The sequence below is a fragment of the Dromaius novaehollandiae genome, chromosome 3, assembly GCF_036370855.1.
Source record: "Dromaius novaehollandiae isolate bDroNov1 chromosome 3, bDroNov1.hap1, whole genome shotgun sequence".
Taxonomy (NCBI): domain Eukaryota; kingdom Metazoa; phylum Chordata; class Aves; order Casuariiformes; family Dromaiidae; genus Dromaius; species Dromaius novaehollandiae.
In genome coordinates, this window is record NC_088100.1 from 38,603,726 (window position 1) to 38,625,286 (window position 21,561).

The 21,561-nt window shown below is 39.1% G+C and overlaps 1 protein-coding gene across 1 annotated transcript in view; it reads right to left on the bottom strand.

Moving 5' to 3' along the window:
- ME1 (malic enzyme 1) overlaps positions 1-21,561 on the bottom strand; it is a 202,918-nt gene that overhangs the window by 14,068 nt on the left and 167,289 nt on the right. Inside the window, exons 8-10 of the mRNA XM_026121035.2 lie at positions 15,191-15,288; positions 13,294-13,407; positions 1,267-1,372 (exon numbers count right to left, since the gene is read on the bottom strand). Coding sequence (XP_025976820.1) covers positions 1,267-1,372; positions 13,294-13,407; positions 15,191-15,288 — 318 coding nt within the window. The remainder of the gene's footprint in view (positions 1-1,266; positions 1,373-13,293; positions 13,408-15,190; positions 15,289-21,561) is intronic.

Sequence of the window (21,561 nt, forward strand, 5' to 3'; positions counted from 1 at the left end):
CTACACCTCTGTGCAGTTTGGTGAATTTCTCACTCTACTTTTGTCAGGCCCTTTATATAACATAGATACATATCATCTAACTCCCAGATAAATCCAATAAAGAGCAGATAAGTGCAACTCTGCCTCCTGAAGTCTCATACAATAGACCGGATCATTTTTCTCAAATCCAGTGTGCCAGGTTTCAATTTTTCCTAACATGAGGAGAAGAGAATGAAAAAAAGTCTTTCTATAGCTCATTATCATTACCATCTCCAGCCTCAACTGATGAATAATCCCAGAGAGATGTTTTGAGTTTGAGAGGCTTCCCTGAGAGCAATCTTTCTGAATAAACCCCTTCCCATCCCACCAGAGATTAAAAATGATGCCTTTCTCTTCTCCATACTGTCCATGCTTATAAATGCTTTGCACAGGGATTAAATGCCAGTCTTGCAGAATAACAGCATCTAACTCAGGCTGGATGCTGCTGCAGCGTAGAGGTGTAGCCAGTACCACAGCTCAGACCTCAGATGCTCCACCAATCGCAAGGGGGCTTCCTCTTTTTGAGATGCCAAGTAAATCTGTATCTCTGCCTGACCTACAGGAGTTGGGAATCCAAGGACTTGGTCTTACTCCCCATTCCTTTAGAGAAGAACAGATAAATGTAAGGTGCTTTATTCCCAAGGGGGCCCCTCTCACTCAGCTTGTATAGAAGGTAGCCTCTTGCTCAGAGTCCCTGATGCCTGAAACCCTGCTCTCCTTTCCACACAGTGGATGCTGAGCTTCAACAGCAGGAAAAAGAGCTGTTCTTCCCTCCCTGGGAGAGCGGAAATGGATTCGAATCCAGTCAGGGAGCAGAAAGCCTGGAGCCCAGGAGTCTCTTGGGTCAGTTCTCAAACCTGTTGTCACTCACGCAAAAATGGGCATCTGGGCACAGCTTTACATGCACTCAGTGTTCAGGTTCCTCATGCTAATTTTGAGGTTGTTTGTATCACAGTGTTCACATTAAATCAGAAGTAATTTAGAAAAGTGATATGATTCTCCATTAGATGTCTACAACAACTTGGATTATCCCACCCGTGAAATGGATGCTTTGAAATGAAAGCACAGCTCCATACTTGGAGAGTTACTGCTTGTTCAGCTGCCTAATAGAACCCACTACATGCTTAGTGTTTTCTAAAACAACAAAGGTAAACTCTGTTCAGAGGAACTTGATCTTGTCTCCAGACAAAGCCACATCCCCATTTTTGTCAGAGAATAAGGTCACTGCTTTAAAGTAAAAGAAATTACCTATTAGCACAGAGGGTTTTATATCTTTAACGATATCTTCTAGATTTTTCATTTCATCATGTTCATGGGCAAAACATTTTTTCTCAGACGTTAATGAGGCACGCCCCTGAGGGAAGGAATAAGAAAAAGCATTTATTATAACTGGAACCATAATATCCTGGGATAATCAGTTACCAAAGTATCTGGTTTAACATGTCATTAAAAACAAATACCATGTCAGAAAAAGTTACATCGCGCATAGCTACCATTTTTAGGACAGCTTAGGACAAATCTATTTCTCTAAGAAGTAGGTAAATCAAATTCACTAATTTTCAACTTGCAAAAGCTCGAGAACACAACTGTAATAGCAATTGTATGAAAAAAATCATGCATTTCTTCTTTGAAGCGTTCTTGAAGTCACCATACCTATTGACATTTGGTCAAGTTCTTAAAGTTACTAATGATAAAGTATTAATAGATTTATATAACACAGCATGGAAGCGCTGGGTGGAAAGGAATTTCATAACTATTATCAAAACAAATGTACTATTCTTCTAGCTTTTTCAGGTTTTTTTCCGGTGTAAAAGTATATAGACTAAAACAGACATTATATGGCTCCACATATTTCACATTTAATTCTTTCCTTCTTAAGGATGAAACAAACTAATTCTAACCAGATGTCCACTTTGTCGTTTTTGCACTATCAAAACTGACTTACTGCGAAACAGATTTCAACCTGATCAATACTATCAAATTTCCAACTACTGCTGGCTAACGAGTGTTTCCAGTGCAACACAATACAGGCAGGACAAAGGAAGGGCTCGAGACTGATTTGCATTCAGTGTCTGCAAACAGGATTTGAGCTGAGGGTAAGCAACGTGGGGATGGGGGGCAAGAAGTGGCTGGAATTTGTGAAAATTATACTAGTTGCTTGAATATGTTAAATATCTCTGTATGCACGCATCTGAAAATTTCAGCAGAACAGTTTAAAATGGGTACACCACTAAGACTCATATTATCCTCATGCCTTAGAAAACCTCACTCAAAAGTAGGCACTTTTCAAACACAGGCCTAAGAGACAGTTCCAGAGCCTCAAAAATCTCACAATTTCAGACAACGTAATAACTGACACAGATGGGGAAATATATAAGGAAAATAAAATGTTAAGAATAATTTTGACTTAATAGCTAGCACAGATACATACCATGGCCTCCCTAGCCATATCTTGCCTGACTGATTTGACAAGAGTTTCCTTAATCTTAGCAAGTAACTAAAACTGAAACAGAGTTCATTCCCTGATTCCACTGAAGGCTATCAATTTGATAACTTTGACTGAGTTTAGAACCAGACATGCTCTTGGATTCAAGCAGGGATTATTCTTTTAATGGTATTTTTGCGTAATGTTAGCAAGAATGAAAAACCTTCAGACAAAGACTCTGTGATGTGGTGATGCGCTGCAGTGCAATTCATGTCACCAAACTTCCTCTGCTGGGCCTCGGACAGCAACCGCAAGAGCTGGTAAATGCAACAGATGGCTATTTTTTTCTAATCTTCGACTGTGAGAAAAGCTTCCACAGGCAGCCGTGTAGGTCTGCTGTGCAGTCAGGACCGACTGAGCTGCTCTGTCCCACAGGACAGCAGCTCCTCTTGACACACCCTTGATTACAAGGAATTTCCACAGAATTATCCTCCTCTACAGATTTCTTACGTGACCAAAATACAGAGTTTTCGAATTAAGAGGGTTATTTCGGCATGTACTTAAACAGATCTTAAGTGTTCTCCTACAACTGCTGCCACAGAAATATTCTGATACAAGCACCTGGTTTCCTTTGTGGGTAAAATGTAAAATCCTCAGCCTCCAGAGAATGCCGCAATATTACCAATTTTTGGCACATTCATGCTGGAATCACTCCACTGTCAACACAAAATTGAAGTCTGCTATTTTCCAGTACTCCGGCAGATGTCACCACAGTCTACGTATACATTTCTGATGCATCTCATTTTAAAACAGGAATTTCCCTTAATATATTCAGGGGGAAAAAATGAAATTTTCTTTTTAGCCACCAAAGAACAAATGCATTTGTTATTTTCAAACCAAAAGATCCTAGCTAGAAATACTTGAAGATATTATAATAAAAAACATTTGCTCTCATTAGAGTTGGCTGGTTTGTCGAAACAGAAATGCTCCACGGAGCCCAACATTGAGGAAGGTTTCGCAGGAAGCCGGGAATGGGGGCAGTGGAGACCTCTCTGATCTCCTGCCTGTGTCTCCCATCCGTTTCTTAACAGCTTCCCAGGCAGATACTGGAGAATCGAGTTTTAGAGCTAGTCTTAGAGGAGCCAGGGAGACTGCCCCAGGCTACCACGAGAGAAGAAGTCACCTCTAAAAGCTATGCCGCAGGGCCAGCTCAGAAAGTAAGCTGGATGTGATCCTCTACAACCCTTCATGAGCCACTGGCTAGAGAAACTAGCGAAGTAAATTGTGCTAGCCAGATGGGTCAGCAAAGCTCAGATACACTTCTTCCCTATCTTAATATCACATAGGACACTCTACCATTCTAAAAAAAAAAAAAAAAAATTAAGCTTTTTTCTTTATTCCGGCTTTGGTCTGAATTAGCTTGATCCCATTAGTCAGAATGAATCATGTCTCCAAGTAAATATTTTTCTAGTATATTAACTAAGAATGAAATATTCAATTCTATGGCTTAGCAAAAATAACAACAGTTATATATATACAGATTTTTGCTTGTTTGGAAGTTTTTTTACATTTTAAATAGATTTTGAAAAAATGATTTTAATCGTTAATTCAGTGATCCTAAAGGAGCTACATAAAACTCCCTAAAAACCGTGACTGAGATTTCGAGACCAGCTAACTGATTTGGTTACACAACTTCAAAAATTTAGAGGACAGCATTTTAGATAGTATTTTTTCTCCCCAATTTGGCAAACTTTTAAGTTCTGTTCTCCACAAAACAGAAAGGCCACAGCAAGAGCCCTGCGTGCTGCCTTCGGTGCACTGCTGACATGCAAGGAAGGAGGAGCTCAGCTCTGTGTGTGCTTAACCTCAAATGAGAGGGTTCCCAGTCCATCTAGTAAGGCTCCCAAATGTCCTCCTCCAAATGGTTATAGCCAAAATGAGAATGAGTTTTTGTCAGTCAGCAGAGTATGGACAGAGCCAGAACTCAAAAGTCTCAATTCCAGATTCCTAAATTTTCTGTATTCTCTCCCTCGTGACACCAGAGAGATGTAACAGTGGTGGATCTCTCAGTGTAGCATGCCTCTAACTAAAAAGATTTTCCAGTAGCATAGGACTGACCTTAAGACATTTGCTTTTCCAGCCCTGGCTTAGCTAGCTTCTGTACTCTGGCTATCCGCTGCTAGGAAACGAGCTGTAGAGGATCATCCCAAGAGAGCATAAATCCGGCGCTGCTCTGCTCTGCACCGCGTGTGTCTTCAGAACTCTAACACACTGACATGGCGTAAAGCTCATTGACATTTCCCTTCTTCTTCTCACGTGAACAGGTAAAATTTAAAACATGCTATACTAAGGAGGAATTTCTATAAACCCTACTGTCCTGTATACATAGCACTGATTCTTTTATGTGGAAACATCACCTTCAGTCACTTGCGTAGTTGTCTTCTAAGTAAGTCCACTGTTTTGCTCTTTTAGTATTATTAAAACATTCATGCAGTCAGGAAGAGCGTTTGGAAAATCAGTGATCTAAAGATGCATCCCTTTCAGCACGCCAAGCCCAATGCATTCTCACTATTTTGGGGAAGCTTGCCACACAGGAGAGGAATTTTTTTCAGAAGTTCCTATCAGAGGATGTTATTGCTTTGTTCAAATAGCAGTATGAAGACTCATCTAGGTCAGACTGCAGTTGCCTTAAGTTGTCTTAATAGTATACTATGACGTGTAACAGGCAACATTCCTACATCAAGCAACACTACCCAAACCCAAACCCAAGCAGAAAGTCTTTTCCCATTGAAATCAACAGATGAAACAACAGACTCTCACTTTCATCTCTCTCACTCTCATACGGCTATTCAGATGAAGGACACAAAGCCACTCAGCAGAAGGACGGCAAAGCTGGAAAAAGAGGTTATACACCCTCTTCTTGCTCTAACTTTCCAATGTATTTTTTCAGGCCTGATAACTGTATTTGTGCTTGATGGACTCACTCTTCAGACTTGACAACAGCATCCCAAAGTAAAAAAAAAAAAAAGGGCAATATTCCATTGTGTAATTTTTCTCATCACCATCTATTTTCATATCATTTTCTTAACTTTCACAGAATAGGTAATTTGCTAGATACTTGAACAAAAAAACCCAAACCAACTAAAATACTAGGAAGGCAACCATAGCATCTTTAACGATACTTGAGCTGCCTAGACAACAAACTACACAACACACCTTCACATGAATGCCGAAGGCAAAGAGTACTAAACACACTTGAAAAAACCAATAAAACCTAAGTTTTCAAAGACTCAGTGAAAATGTCACACACAAGTTCTGGGGGAGAAAAAATACCGTTCCTATCATAGTATCATTTTGTACCAAGAAACCTACTGGAGATTTTGGATCTGAACAAAAGAGAACAAAGCAACCTGAAAACAGATATCTTGCTATATTAGTAGCCACAGTGGTATCTCAGATGTAAAGTAATATGAGCTAAATTCTTTATTAGCAAATGAGTTACAATGTGGACTGTGTTAAGTCAGCAGATGAAGAATGGCGATACAGAAACAATAGCAGCATTCTCTGATGGTGACATTATGCATGAAAGACCTTGGCAATTCTGAAACATCTATACTCCCTAATGGATAAGAGAGGGTCACATTAATACGAAGACATAGATACTCGGATGCCAGGACCTTTCAATTCAAGGGGCGAAAGTAGTACAGGACTCAGTAGTTAACAGTTTTATGAAAAACTGTTTGTGTTTCTGATTTGAACTGATAATTTTTAGACATGTGTTGTCAATAAAGAGCACGACAAAGAAAAGAAATACCAGGATCAGGCTTTAAGTAAATGTGCACCACAATTTTCACAGAAACCTACATCATCATATTACAGAACCAAGTTGCGGGTCAGATAACAAAACAAAATTGACCCATCAATAAAACCCTGAGAAAACTCATAGGAAACAGCTGTAAAAACAGGAGTCCAGATTGCACACCAGACATCTATACAAGATATTAAAAAACAGGCCGTAAATCTTACAAATACTACCAACTGGAAGTTGAGAGGCATGGCCGGTGTGAGCTGGTTGCCCTGGGGTTGCAGCAGGTGCCCATGCTGACCAGCTTTCTGAGAGCACGGCCAAAGGGGCATGGCTGGAGGCTCTCCATGATTAGCTCTTGCCACCACCTCGGAGGCATCTAATGCCTGCACTGTCCTACATTAGACACAGCTCTGGCGCTTGGCCCGTCTCAGAACCAGGGAGGCATGAATCTATATATTCGACTGTGGCAACTGCAGCTCACTGAAACAAGATAACAGAGATCAGTACACAGATAGATTCATAAATGCACACGAGGTTCTTAAATACTGAAGAGATGAGAACCGCAAAAATAAGAGCACTGTAGACCAAAAGCAAAGTGGTTCATTAGTAAGGAGAGTATTTCCAACTGCAAATATTTTTATTTTATTTCGGTTCCTTACTGCAGAGTTAAAAGCAAAACAAACATAAAAAAGCAGTTGTTAAAGCATCATGGAAGAAGGAAGAAAAAAGCATGTAGGTAAGAGCCATGGGAGAAGGTGTTGGAAATACTCTGCATTGGGAAATTTTTTTTTTTTTTTTTTTTTTTTTTCTGCACGCAAATCCATGGTCTAAAGGTGTTGGAAAACTGCAGGAAGGACTGGAGGCAGCGGCTGGAGGCTCTGCTGAGAGTTGAGGGATGTCTCTGGGCACTCCCCCAGGAGCACCAGCAGGAACAGACAAGCCAGGTCTGAGACACACAGAGAGCTTGCCAGAAGGATTGCCAGGCGGCCTTGTAGAAGTTACAAGAAGTCACAAAATATATATATTAAAAAAAAAAAAGTGAAGGTATGGAGATGAACTCACAGGTTACTGAAGCCAAAGGGCTTGCAGGTGACAGGAGCTCTTGTTCAGGAATTAAAAAACAAAAACAAACAAAATCCTCCAACCCCCCCACCGGGGTCCTAATTCCAAACGTTTCACCTAACACGTGCAACTAAGAGTGAAGAGAGCAGATTCAGACCACGTAAACAGACAAGGAAACTTGGACACAGAATTAATAAATATTTTGCTGCCAATTGTGTGAAAAAACACAACGTTCTGAGCAGATAATGTCATAATGGTCAGCAGTAAAACATAAGATTTAGGTAATGTTCTTCCAGTGTCAACTTGAAAACACATTATTAGAAGATTATGGCTGTTATAGTTAAGTCCTTTCATGTGTTCAAAATACACTTTCCATGTATATAAGCAAACAGGGATAACAGGCAGGACAAAGTTTATAAATACAACTATTTCAGCAAGATAAGATCTGAGAAGCAGGGCAAGTTAGGAAGCCACAGAACAACAGAAACAAAATGGAGCAAAATGATTATTCCTTTCAATAATAGAAAATGATAAACCATCCAAATTAAGTTACCATCTCATCAGTATCTCTAATGTATGTCGTGTCCAATTACATGAACACCGAAAGAATTTAAAACCCAAATTTTTGATGGTGTCACTGTTAGAGAGAATAACATGGATATTACCTGACAATACCACACCAGTCACCTTTTTGCCCTGTCCTATCATACCGGTCAACTGTTTTTTATACTACTCTTCCGGTGTAAGTAGTACCACAAGCATTCAAAGACAAAGTATTTCCTCTCTGCAAACTTTATATTTCATATAGAGCAAGATAAATGTAAGATGTTACTGCACAGATTAATTAAAAGACCAGACATGGAAATAACTGACAAGGAAAAAAAGGATTGCTTCATGGGGATAGTACATTAGCAAAACGAGGCAGAAAATATTTTAAGGAACTTTGGTGACTTGGAGAGAGCCGAGACAACCTTTGCCAAAATGGAGGCTTTGGGCTCAAAAAGCCACAGACAGTTACAGTTGGCCATAACTGATCTGATCAACTGGGATTCAGTTCAGTAGTAAGATACATGAGCGCTATAGGCTTCTTCATGCATTATAGAAGAGCTCTGTTGACTGTAATGGGAGCGTCTACATGTATAGGACACTGAAATTCTGGTATCAGTCTCAAATGTCCTCTCTGCTCTTCATCATTCTCTAAGCAAAGCCTGAACCTTGTATCCAGCTTTGACCAGACCATGGACTTCAATCAGGGTCATGTCCACAGCCAGGTAATTGGTTGGGAGGAAGTTTTCCAGATCAGATTGCCAGGAGTCTTCCGGGGGGGAAGGGGGAGGAAAAGGATGATAGTTCACATTCCCATGAAAACAGTTCAGAGGATAACCTATAGGATTATCTGGGACTCTCCAATCTAATTAATCAGGACCACAGGAATTGCTGTCCTCTTGCTGTCCAGTGCTCCTCCTGCAACAAAATTTCATACTCTGAGGCCTAAAGCTATCTGACCTCAACTGATGTTTTTGTGCTTGTTATTCACTTTGGGTTTCACCCAAATGGTCTCAGGTCTTATAGGGGATAAGATCACACATCTAATGAATGTTTAAAACACAAGATATTTGATCAGACACAATAATGATCGTGCTGTACTAGCAAACCTGGAGAACAAAGCCATCAGAAGTAACATTGTTCTAATTTGACAAACTCTTCAAAATTAAGGATTTATCCCTATGTGTAGGGATCCCATTTGAGCTGAAAAGCACATATGGCATACAAAAATCTTATGCTTTCTTGCAGCTTCCAGGTAAACTTCACTACAGGAGAAGCAAATTGTATTTGGCAGCCAAGGAAGACCCCTGCAGCCTGTCACACATCACTGGGGGGAAGGGTCTACTGAGTCTCTTTAAATATCAAAATGCTTTATTATTTGCATGATGTCTCTGGGCAGTTCAAGAGCTATCTTGCCGATTCCCTTACCCCATCCTTGATAACTGCCTTAACAGAAAAAAAAAGAAAAAAAAAAAAAAAAAGAAGAAGGTTTTGCAATACATTACTAAAATATGCCAGCAACAGTAGAAGCTCATTTCTCATTTTTTGGCAGGGTCAGCCCCTACTAAAAGAACATCCTAATACTGTTTCTCACTTTCTGCCTTGTCAGCTACTTGATAAAAAGGAGTTTACTGTCTTTGGAGTTCATGGGTGAAGATTTGGCCACTAATATAGCTGCACATCACAGTGATGGCTTTAAAAGAAGACACAAAAAGTGTTCACCACACATGGCACATTTAAGTATATTTGTGTGATTAACAGAAAAAATGGTAACAGTGGAAGTATGGGAAAGAGGAGGAATGTGGGAGACCTCACCCATTAGTGTATTCATATAGTCAAACACATTCCTCAAGCAGTTCCTATGACAAAATTCAGTTAAATAACAGTCCCAACTGCTTATGCAGAGTCTCCAAGTATACAAGACTGCAAAAGCAAATTAAAAAGTGTAATTTAATTAAACATTAAAACTTCAGTGCAAATGCACTAGTATACCTAAATAGGCATTTCAAGAGGAGTGGTATCTATTTCAAAGAGTAAATTCATATTGGTCAAGTGGCAAAATTCTAATACTATTATGATCCACATCTCTTCCTCATCCTGTTTGGGGAAAAAGTAGTTTCAAAAGGTGTATAAAGCATAATGAACAGATTTTTAAAAAACTCTTAAATATAAACAACATTGTAAGGTCTCCAGAACAAATACAGAACAAAACTATAGACAGTACAATAAACACAACCTTCATCACAAGCTCTTTCACCACAACATAGCAGAAAAGCTGGTCATCAAACTCAGTTTAATGAAGAAAGATGGTTCCCAGGGCAAAAAAATCTCCATCCCCCCAAGAAAAAGAAAACACAGCTGCACTTGAAAAATTTAAAAGCCACAAAGGAAAAATCTGCTATAAAAGCTTGATAAGTGACTTCGTGGCAGTTTTTCGAGGGAGGGAGGGAGGAAGGGGGAAACTGCTCACACTCAGGTCAAAAGAGCTCCAAGGTCATTTTTCTTTGGTTTGCACTGGTTGAGAAATTATGCAGAGTAAATGAAAGGAGAAACAATGGTTAAATCTGTAATCATGTATTGCAACATTATTGATCAAAGGACAAAAGGAAATTATAATGTTATAAAAATTAGTTTATTTGGGCAGAGGAATTGCTGCATAGGAGTCCTCAGAGATCCTGCTATTTCTCAGCCTGCCAATGCAATAGATCCAAATATTTCTAGGACTGGAAGGGTCTCCATGCCCCAACTAAAACTGTTTTAATCAGGAAGTTTTTGATATGGCAAATTTTAACAGACTATCATTGCATGGCTTTCCTTTGATACACATCCTTAGTAGTAAAAAATAAAAGCCAGGTTAGTTTATCCAAGAGATCATTAACAGATGAGCTAGGCCTTGGTTTGATGAACCTTTTCTTTGCAATGGAAAGATTTCTAATATGCGAATTCTTCCCATCATCCAATTTTCTCACAAACCTTATTCCTTCTGCATCTCTTATCTCATTTCTAACAGTTTGCAACGCCATCCTACTCTTGTAGCACTTTGCTGCAATCAGCTAAACCCAAAATAGTTTCCTAAGTGCCCCTAAGAAAGGTGTTGCCTCTCAGACAAGCTGGTGAAAGTAACCAGAGGGTCCAGGAATGGTTTAACTATTTGCATGTTGTAAATATGACTTTCCAGCAGTTATATCATAAGCTTCAAGAGACTTAAGCTATACCTTTCTGTTTTTTGATAATCTTTTGACTTTTTTTTTGAACATTTAGCTACAGAAGAAAACCAAGACAAGACTTACAAAGGCCTACACCAAAGACTATCTTTCTTCTGCCCAGCTCTGGCCATATACTGAAATATTACTACTTTCTGGCTCCAGCTGGCTCCTCCAAAGCTCATGCAGTGCAGTAAGCTGCAGGAGGAGGTGCCCACGCATCCTTGCATGCCACAGGGCAGCCAGACTTGGCGACTCGTGCTGCGAGGCCTCCCAGGATAACCAGGCACGACTTGCAATGTGCACTCGAGGCTCTGACTGCTCACATCAACATCTGGACACAAATTTGCCAGCAAGCCAAGCTGTGGTCAGCCTTGATCTATCTCAGGCAGCTGTTATGTCTGGCCATCACAAACAGTTCACAAATACACTCCAGGCAGGACATGAAATTCAGTGGACTGCTTTTTGGACAAAATACAAAAGAAAACCCCACCAAAAAGAATAAGCAACTGAACAGAAAGGAACTTGCAGGCTATGCGAGACACTGATTGCTTTTGGCCCTGGACAACAGAAATACTTCAGCTTGCCAAAACTCAAAGGTGGTGAGGAAAGGATACAGTCACTGAAGCCACCACAAATTTTGAAACTGTGCAAGAGAACGAGTTGCTGTGTTCCGATAGCAACAACCAGCCTTCTCCGTTCACTAACAAATTAGCAGCAGCAGGAAGAGGTGTCAAATAGGCAGCCAGAGGAAATGAGTATTGGGGAAGAAAGGTTGCTCAACAGCCATAGCAGGCAGACATGCAACTGAGACCTCTTTTACTGCTTTAGAGCTGTGAAGTCCCTATACTTCCATCCTCCATGTCACTTTGTTTCTTTAACACCACCCGAAAGTGATTTTAGTCCAATTATATTATTTTACAATCATTTTCCCAGTCTCTAAGGTGCAGGAAATTGTGCAACAAACCACTCCTTTCTGGCAATCTCTAGGTTTCATCAACCACTGAAGATACACAGGCCTTTGCTCATCCATATTTGGACTGAAAGCACTGTGAGATTATTAGATGAAAAGCAAAAAGCATTAAAAACATTCATTTAAAAACAAGGGGGAAAAATGTTTATCTTAGACAAGCAGCAAGTAGCAGCATTCTTCTGCACTTGATCAGACTATTTTTGTGCTCTCTGGCAAGGGGTGTCCATGATGACCTTTATGACATTCTCCCACCTCAGTGTCTATGATCTCACTATTTTCCCTGTAATAGCAGGAGTGAACCGTGCTGTGATGCAGTTTAATAAACCAACACAGATAATTTTGGAGATTACACATCCTGATTGCAGAATGTAATCAGCTCCTGATGCAAGGGTACGCAAATTACAACATGTCCCAAATATTAGAAAGGTAAAGAAGAACACTGCGCATGGGACAGCCTAAGCCTTTCTTTACCAACAGAGGTGAGCAGAAACAATGTCAACAAAATGCTAGGTAAAAATCTGAAGCCAACTGGGCTCTCATGCATTTCTTTCAAGTAGCTCACAAACTCTTAAATGCATAACCACCTTTTAAAACATACCAGTTTCTTTATTTTGGCACTTGGAATACATATGTTTCTTTATTTTGGCACATGGAAAGAATGAGGTAAGGGTGACTGATGAAGTCTCTCAGCAACTTCAAATTCTGACCAGTGTTGATAGCACTGCAGACCACAGCATCTGCAACATGAGCTGTGTCACTGTGCATAGAAGCTATTTGATGCAATATATCTCCATTCTCACAGAAGGATGACATTTTTGCAACACCAGGAAAATACTCTCTTCAAAAATATTCTTACTCCCTTTTAAAAACACCCTTGAATGTTATCCTAATAGCACATATATACATATTCACCCAAGACTGTGCTAAAAAATAACAGTTATATTTACAGGGGAAATATTAAACCCACAGGTTGAACATTTCTTTCCTTACATATTTTTTAACTGAACTGCTCAAAAAAATCTCCTTACGTGATCACCCCTAATAAAAATGGTGCAGGAACTCCCAGCATAACCATGCTCCCACTGAAATAACTTAAGTGTCTGTCTTTGATCTAATGCACTTAGAAAAGCAAAGCAGCTCGCAACATCAAGAGATAGCAATTGCATCAGTATAAGCAAACAAAAGATATGTTCTTGCCTTTGTCTACAGACTGCAAATAACTATCCTGACATCTAGTGGAATGAGAAAATTGTATTACCTTTACTACTAATCCCTTTGAGTCAACCATCCATATCCTTTTGATAGCCGCATCTTTAGATATCCCTTCTTTTTCCATAGCCATAACAATGAGGTTTGCTATCCCCAGTGCAGCCTGAAGAAAAAAAGAGAGAAGTAGCCTACAAAACTAAAAATGAAAGCAATCCCCTCCATATTTGATTCACTTACCCATTATTTTAAGTTTTTTAGATATGATTTTATATAATTAAGTTTTTTAACTTTATTTAATCATAAAACCAGATAATTATTTTTTCATAAAGTAAATACTAATGAACAAGAACTACCATTTAGTAGTTAGAAGACAAAATGAAAGATATAATACATCCTAAGATGGCATCTGTAATATGGACAGCATAAGAAACAAACTCTAATATAAACTGTTAAAACTAACACTTATTCCACATGATCATGTGAGAATACATTAAGTATTTTTCTCCTTTGAAATTTAATTTTGTTCATCAGACTTTCTGGCAATTTAAACCAAAGGAAACTGCATTCTGCATCCCAGAAAGTAAAAAACAGTCCTAAAATAAGTCTTGCTCCCAATCTTTCTTTAAAATGTCCATCAAGAAGGTAAGTATCCTCTTACCTACTATTCATATGTTTTGTAACTCTAGACTGCTCTTGGCTGTGCTCCTGGTGAAAGCAGGGGCAAGAAAAAATTCACTTATCAATATTTTGCTGAAACATGTATCATTCCTACCAGATTTTATAAAATTTCATCGAACAGATCAAATGTCACACGTGCAAGGATTGAAAAACAGGAAACAGAACGAGCCAACAGAGCACTGAGTAATTCTGATTACTAATTCAGTATAAATATTTATGGGGTTGCTTCTGATTCTTGTTATTCATTTTTCAGTTTCCCTGAGAATCAAGCAAAATTCCCCCTTTCCTGCCTAACAATTAAGAAATACATAGTTTTATTCAATGTAAGCTCCCATGACAGGGATGATATCTACCATTACCTCTTTGCAGTAACAAGCACACTGACAATATTAATGGAAAAAAATAAATATTAGACCATGGATTCATCTCCATTGAGGAGGGAGAAAAAACAGGGAAAGGAACTTCAGAGACATGGACAGTCTTGAAGAGAAAAGCTCTGACACATGGCAGACATGGGTGCAGGTCTTTCTGCAAACTATGGACTCAGTAGCACCACATATAGAATCAAATTTAAAAAATCAGGACTACACAAAGCTGGGGCAGCACAGTATACCCAGAAAGGGGCTTGGTGACCATGAACAGTATTTTTCAGAAGCCTGCGTAGGGTAGCGGACCTCATATAACAGATGAGAGTTAACAGTACTGTAGGTAAGTGTGATCTTCACTTCTATGAAGTTTAGAAACAGTAGCTCAAAGTAACTTAGGAAAGTTTGTACTGCAACAATAATATCAAAAATCACGTGCATATAGATCTTCAGAAATGGATGATCTTGAGACGCAGAATACTGAAAAACTCTAGTAGTGATGGGAAAAATCAAAGGGGGACAGCATCTTATTAAGTAACACAGACACTGATAAGCATATTTTACTTAATCTTTCTTTGGTGACCCGATATTTTTCCTCATCTTACCAAAAAATTTTTGTTTGATTGCTTATATTGAAACTAGCTTGATGATTTACAGCTGAAAAGGAAAACTTTAAGTTTTAAAAAGAGAACAGACCTCCTCAAAATGTCTTCTGAAAAATATGAGGCTTGAGCAGATGATCTAGAGATTTTTTTCTAAGTTTACATTTGAATTAAGAACCGACTTTCAGCAGCTGTTAGTGATCATTGTACCACTTAATCTGCTTGTGAACGGGATACATATAACTTGATTAAATATTAAGAAAAGTCTTGGAAAGTTTTTCCTTAAGTATAAAACACACACCTCTCCAGCTCCCTGGAATAACACTGTGTGATCTGATAACTTGTTCTTAGTGATACGCAGAGCTGCAAGAAGACCTGCAACAGCCACAGATGCAGTTCCTGAAATAAAGAAAGAGTACCTTTGATTAGTCTTGAAATAATTAAAAAGCATTAGGCATACACTTTAAAAAATTTCACAGTATCTTTCAGCTAAAAGATACAAACACTCAGGCTAATAAAAAATATATTTGTTGGAACTAGAGTTTGCTTTACTTTGCTTTTTATGAAAAAGAAATCTAAGTGGGAATATCTTCAGAGTAACATTAAATAAAATATGATTGATTGATTAATTCTACTTAAAGGGTAAACGGCTGGTGCAATCAAACTATTACAAAGTATTCTAGTTAAGACCGTTTGCAGATGGAAAGCATGGGACAGCCCAGACAGAAGTATTTTGAAGGACTCCAGGTACTAAAAACTAAGAATGGTCTTCTTCTGCAAATAGGTATCTGTACTGATCCTACTGAAGGTGACCGACAGCTCTTGCGAGTTCTTGAGAAAGGAAAATCCTATAATAGCTGTAAGACTGCAATAAAATTTGGTGTCTCATGTGGAGGATGTAAACATCTACAGAGGAGCTAAGGTAGCTGAAAGAGCAGGACCGGCTTATTGAAGTCACAGACTGTCCTACTGCACCTGAAAACCACTCTGAACTCCAGTCCCCTATGAGAAGGGAGGGAGGGGGAGGCAGGGAACCAACAACTTCTAGGTAATCTAATGCCCTTTTATTAAAAATGCTATTTTTTCAGTAAAGCTTTTGGTGCAGCTTAAGAGCAATGCTTTTTAAGGAATACCGAGTAGACTGTGCATGGGAATGCTACCATTACAGCACATACTTTACCCAGCTGATTAGACAAAAGTAATAAGCATCAATACAACTTTTTGATTATACAATATACATGGAATACATAGGAGTGTGTGTGTGTATGTGTGTGTGTGTGTGTGTGTGTGTATACATATGTATAAAAAAACATATACTGGAATATAAGTTTCAAAGAGAGGATCTACCATTTCTAGGAACCCCATGTTCAACTTCCATGTTAGAAAATTCATCTTAGCTGTTAGAGCACAGAAGTCAGCCTTTAAGAAAGAAATCTAAAAAGCTACACATCATGAAATGCGTGACTGATGTGTGGATGCAAATCCAAGCGTGGATGAAATGGGAGAAAGGAAAAGGCACATTCAAACATAGGAACTTGTTTTATTTTGGTTTCTTAGCATCTAAAACACCAGAAGCACCTTTTAAATTATCTTTGAGTTATCCCATGGGGAAAAAAGCTTACATTTAGTTTTATGATTTAGCTTGTGGAGGTACTTCTTCCCCAAATTAAGACCTCAAAGAATGAGATATCTGTCTGTCTTTGAACGGAAAGAATTTGGCTCTAGTCATGAAAAAATCTTAATAATAAAAAGTAGGGCAGCATATAGTCCTCAAGGAGTCATCTAACCCAAACTTGTGCATAAAGGCAGGATCATTCACATCTCTTATTTCTGACAGATCGTTGCCTAACTTGTTCCTAATATCTTGCTTTGAGTACTCCTGTGAGTACTCCTCCTCAGGCAACCTATTCCATTCCTTCAATATCCTTTTTGCTGGAAATCTCTAATCCAAATGGTTTGTTTTCTACTACGGCCTCCTCTCTTACGTATCCTTGGAAAATCTATTATTTTCTCTTTGCAACAGACTTATATTGTACTTGAAGACTACAGGTGTCCCATCCCCGTCTTCTTAAGTGCAGCAATCCCCACTCTTCCATGCCTTCGGAAGGGTATGTTTTCCTAAAGCACTTATCACTCATTTCTCTCTTCTGGACTTTATCCACTTGTTTCACATCTTCCTTGAACTGCAGCACCCAAATCTATACACAACACTGCAGCTGAATCCTTACCACTCCTGATTCTAGCTGTCACCTTCTGTCATGCTGAAGAAAGTTGTACTTAGTCCCAGCACCCGATAACTGGCTGATGATCCAACTGTTCCTTCTTCCTGACAAAGACTATTGGGAGAGTGAAGATCTTTCTTCCTGGACACCAACTTCAGGTAATAGGCTTACTTTTTTCACAAACTATCATTGTCACTAAAGTCCAGGCACAGTGTGGGCAAAAAACCAGATTCCTTATTTCTGCAAGGAATTTGGATCCCTTAAGTACTGAAAAAATACCTGAGAAAGTGCAATAGCTATCAGCAAGTTTGCAGACCCTATAAAGGCATCCTGTATCTGGAAGGGATGTGGTAGTGAGATAGACAGTGCCAGCATAAATATTTTGCTAGATGTGTCTTTTTAGAGGAGATTCTGAAAAATTGATAGCAGACAGCACTGATTTTATCAGTAGTGAAAAGAGGTATCAGTCACTGATGGTAAAGAACTGAGAGGGGAAAAGTGGGTTTCAACAGTCCTTGAAGATTTATGATGCCCACCTGATTCAGAGAGAGCTGATCTGCAGTGAGATGAACAAGGGCCCTGAAGTTTCCCTCTTGCACAGTTCTGGGAATGAGAACCGAATTCTCCCCTCCTTAGGCAGCGGTGGCATTGACTGACCCAAGGATACTGAAGGTGAGGCTAAGACTTCGAGAAGCTGGAGAGAGCTTACCGGGAGGAGACTGCTGGCTTCTAGGACTCTGAGTGCCACAGCACTAACTGAAATTGTCTACAAGCCAACTGGCTGCTTTTGAGGTGAAAAACAATACTGATACTGATTTTTTCTTCAGAAAAAGTGTGAAATAGATAACCCTGAATGATGCACATTTGCTATTTACAGGCCTGCTTTTTCACAAGCAAAACAAATTTTAAAGCTCAGATAGCAGTAACCTCTATATCATGCTCAAAGAGATGTTCAAAGCATACATTTATATTGCAGGCACACAGAGTACATAAGCTTCAAATACACATAGCTAAGAAACTAAAAGAATACAAGCAGTAAGAAACACATACTGGTTTGAACCCAGACTCTCTTTGGGCACATAGGAAAACACAAAGTAGAAGTACACTCTTAACGTATTGACACCACTGATTAAAGCTGCTCCAGACTCCTGAGGACCGGATGCTCAGCTATCAGGAATCCACACAGACAGAGAAAAAAATGTAGAGAAGAGTCATCCAAACCCTCTAGAAGATGCTGCTTTATGCATCATCTCTTTAAAAGTAATCAATGAGGAGCTAGCTTAGTGCTTCAGCAGAAAACTTCAGCAATTCTATATCATCTTCTCAGTTATTTTTAGAAAATTGGCAAGTATAAGCTTCTAGCAATAAAACTGGTCTGAAGAGCAGGGTTTCTGTATCCCCATGGCTCCAGGCTACAGTGAATCTGCTGTGGCAGAGGCATGGATTTCTTTATGATTATAACCACAGAGAACTGGAATCTAATTGGAGTTAAGCGAGCTGATTCTTAGGACTGGACTCCATTTATTAAAGTTCTTTAAATTATCTTGAATTTCTCTGCAAATCAAAAAGGCACTGCAGAAAGAAACAGTAAGTAGAAGCTAGAAGCTTGACAACTTTCAGCTAAAGATTGTTAAAAATATGTATTCAAAACAAAGTTAATAAATGATGTCATTTCTCATGAAATGCGTCTCCTTCAAATTCCAACATTTGAGACTCCTGAAATCCAGCTGTTGCTAACGGTGACACTGCCAGTCCCATGAGGATACTCTTCATCTTTTGAGATACCACATATACCCAAGGAAGTTGTTCTCAGTGAAAGTTGTGGGCACTCACCACCTCACAGCAAATGCACAGCAAATGCATGGCGTATATGAGCATATACTGACAAACTGATTTTTGTAATGGATTTTGTTTGCTAGAGGAAAATACAATAATCTAATCAAACCGGAGCTTGAAAGCCATGAGAAGGGAAGTGTGTTCCTTAAAAGTTGCTTAAGAACATGGCAATCATGCTGTGGAAAAGATACTATGCATTTTTCCAGTCATTATACACACACACTGCTGTTTTAAAATAGATGAGACAAATGTATTTTCTACAAATCTAAAGCGCATTAAGATTCTTATATATGCCTCAAGTGACTCTACAAAATCATCTGCTTAAAATACATCAGCTGGGTGTTGAAAGTTGGGTTTTGATTAAGTTGTTTATACATAGGATCTTCTGAGTTTGATAAATGATTATGTTTTTTAATAAAACATAACCCTTTGTAAAATTTAAGAATACATTTTAAAGATAGGAAGTCCCTCATAAATTCACTTTTTGAAGTAGATCTACCTGAACAGTTCAAAAACAAGTAACATAAGGACTAAAAAAGAGAGCTTGTTACATGCTTTTGATGAAGAATTTTCCCTTCTGTCATTGGAAATAGAGGACACCTTGTTCTTAGCCCACTTAATGTTTAGACCATACAAAGTTGTCATTTTTGGTCTTTTTTATTACTTGCTCGGAGAGCTGAGATCATCTACTCTCTTCTCCCCCACTTCTAAAAAAAAGGGTTCCTCTGAGACATGGCTACAGGAACAATGACTGTCCGGCTGAGGCACTTCCACACCGCAATATCCAAGAGCTAGCTTCTTCCTTTCCCAGATGAAATTAAGTCTTCCTCTGGCAAGTGCCAAATTGGCAATGGCCAAAAATGAAGAAATAAAGAAGTTAGACTGTGCTCTAAATTTCCCTTGGTACTCTACCAAACAACCCTCGTAATCTCCAGCAAAATCCCACCTTTTGGATGCCAAATGCTTGCTTCTGTTTTATGTTACCCAGCTGTGTTTGCAGGAGAGGAGGAGGAAGCCTGTGTAACATGTCTTATTTCTCAGACCATCAATCTGGTCCCCTGAAAAAGAAAGCTGCCTCAGAAGGCAGCATTTTAAGGCCGTTTCCAGCCTCTGAAGCCAGTTCTGTCCGCTGGGAGCTGGCCAAGGCGGTGGCTACAGCAGCACCCTGCCATCATCAGAGGAGATCCCGGAAGCTGTGTAAGCTGTCCTGCAAGGTGCTTGCTGGTGGCAGGGACATCCAAAGCTATGCGTACAAAGACTTGAATGTGGTCCTACAGCTGTGAAAATGAATCATTGAATTTATCATGAATGGGAATGCTGGGATCCTACATATCTTCATGACCGATGTACTGCTGCTAAGCTTGTTAGGTAGCCAAATGCACTATCACTACGCATTAACAGTTGTAATACCTATACCTGCTACTTTTACAAATTCTGTTACCACACAATCTTGCATTTTAAGGAGAAAGAAAAGAGATACAAAAAGTGAACAAACTATTACAGTGAATGTCAGTAAGGTTTTGCACTGATTATTTGCATGGAACATGTGCTGGGGTTTCCTGTATCTTCTTTAAGAAGGGGAGTCACAACTAAGGTTATGATAGGAATACATAAAGGCTTTAAAAATATTGCATTTCTTATGAACCATGGTTTGTACAGAAGAACTGCTCTAAAAATGGTATTTTAAAAGTACATCTGTTTTATCCAGCCATTTGACTCTAAAAGCATAATAATCCAGTTTTATGAGAGTACTGAGTTCGCTGTCACTGTTTGCTGCTGGCAGTGACTGTCATCACTCCTCGTCAGCAGTTTGCCTGATTTGTTCCTCATGAAAGGGGGGAAAGCCATCAGAGTGAACAGCAGATCTGTCTAACCGGAACTGCTCTCACTAATGGCATGACCTTAAATTTCACTGTGAATACTGACTCAAGCTTTTGAAAAGAATCAAAATGCAATCCACATTGAACTGCCACAGACTGACCAATTCTCATGAATGTTATGAAGCAGAAACTGCTTCTTCTACTGTCATCGCGACGAGAAGGAGAGAAACAGCTTTCCCTCCCTCTGCCCCAGAGCACAGGTTAAATCTTTTGTGTGCAAAATAAAATGAAGCATGTCCAGTGCTATTATTTCGAAAACTGATTCTGTTTTCTTCCCCCAAATTCTAGAAGAATAACCACAAGTCTAACAAAGGAGGATATTTTTCTAAAGAAGCATAAGCTGCTGTGAAAACAAACACTAGTTTCCTAGGAAGGTGAATCCTTTTCCAAAGTCTGGGAAAAAAAGATCTTAGATGTGAAATTTCAAAGCGCGCTAATCATTATCACCCCTTTGTATTCAGTCTAAGTTTCTTTGGCCTTACTTGCTACTATAAGCAGCACAGCTGAGCGTGAATATGTCACAGCAAATCCTAGAGACGGAGGGCTTTTTTGGGTTGGCATGTTAAGCGCTCTGGAGCACAGCGTTTTCCTTCAGCAGATACGGCAATTAAAGAAGGAGGACAGGGAAAAAGCCCCAGAACACAAAGTACAGAGAATTTTTATTGAATGTAGTTTAATTTAGATGAGCAAGAAATGCTTTATGACTCTGAAATATTTGTCCATTATTTAAAGTT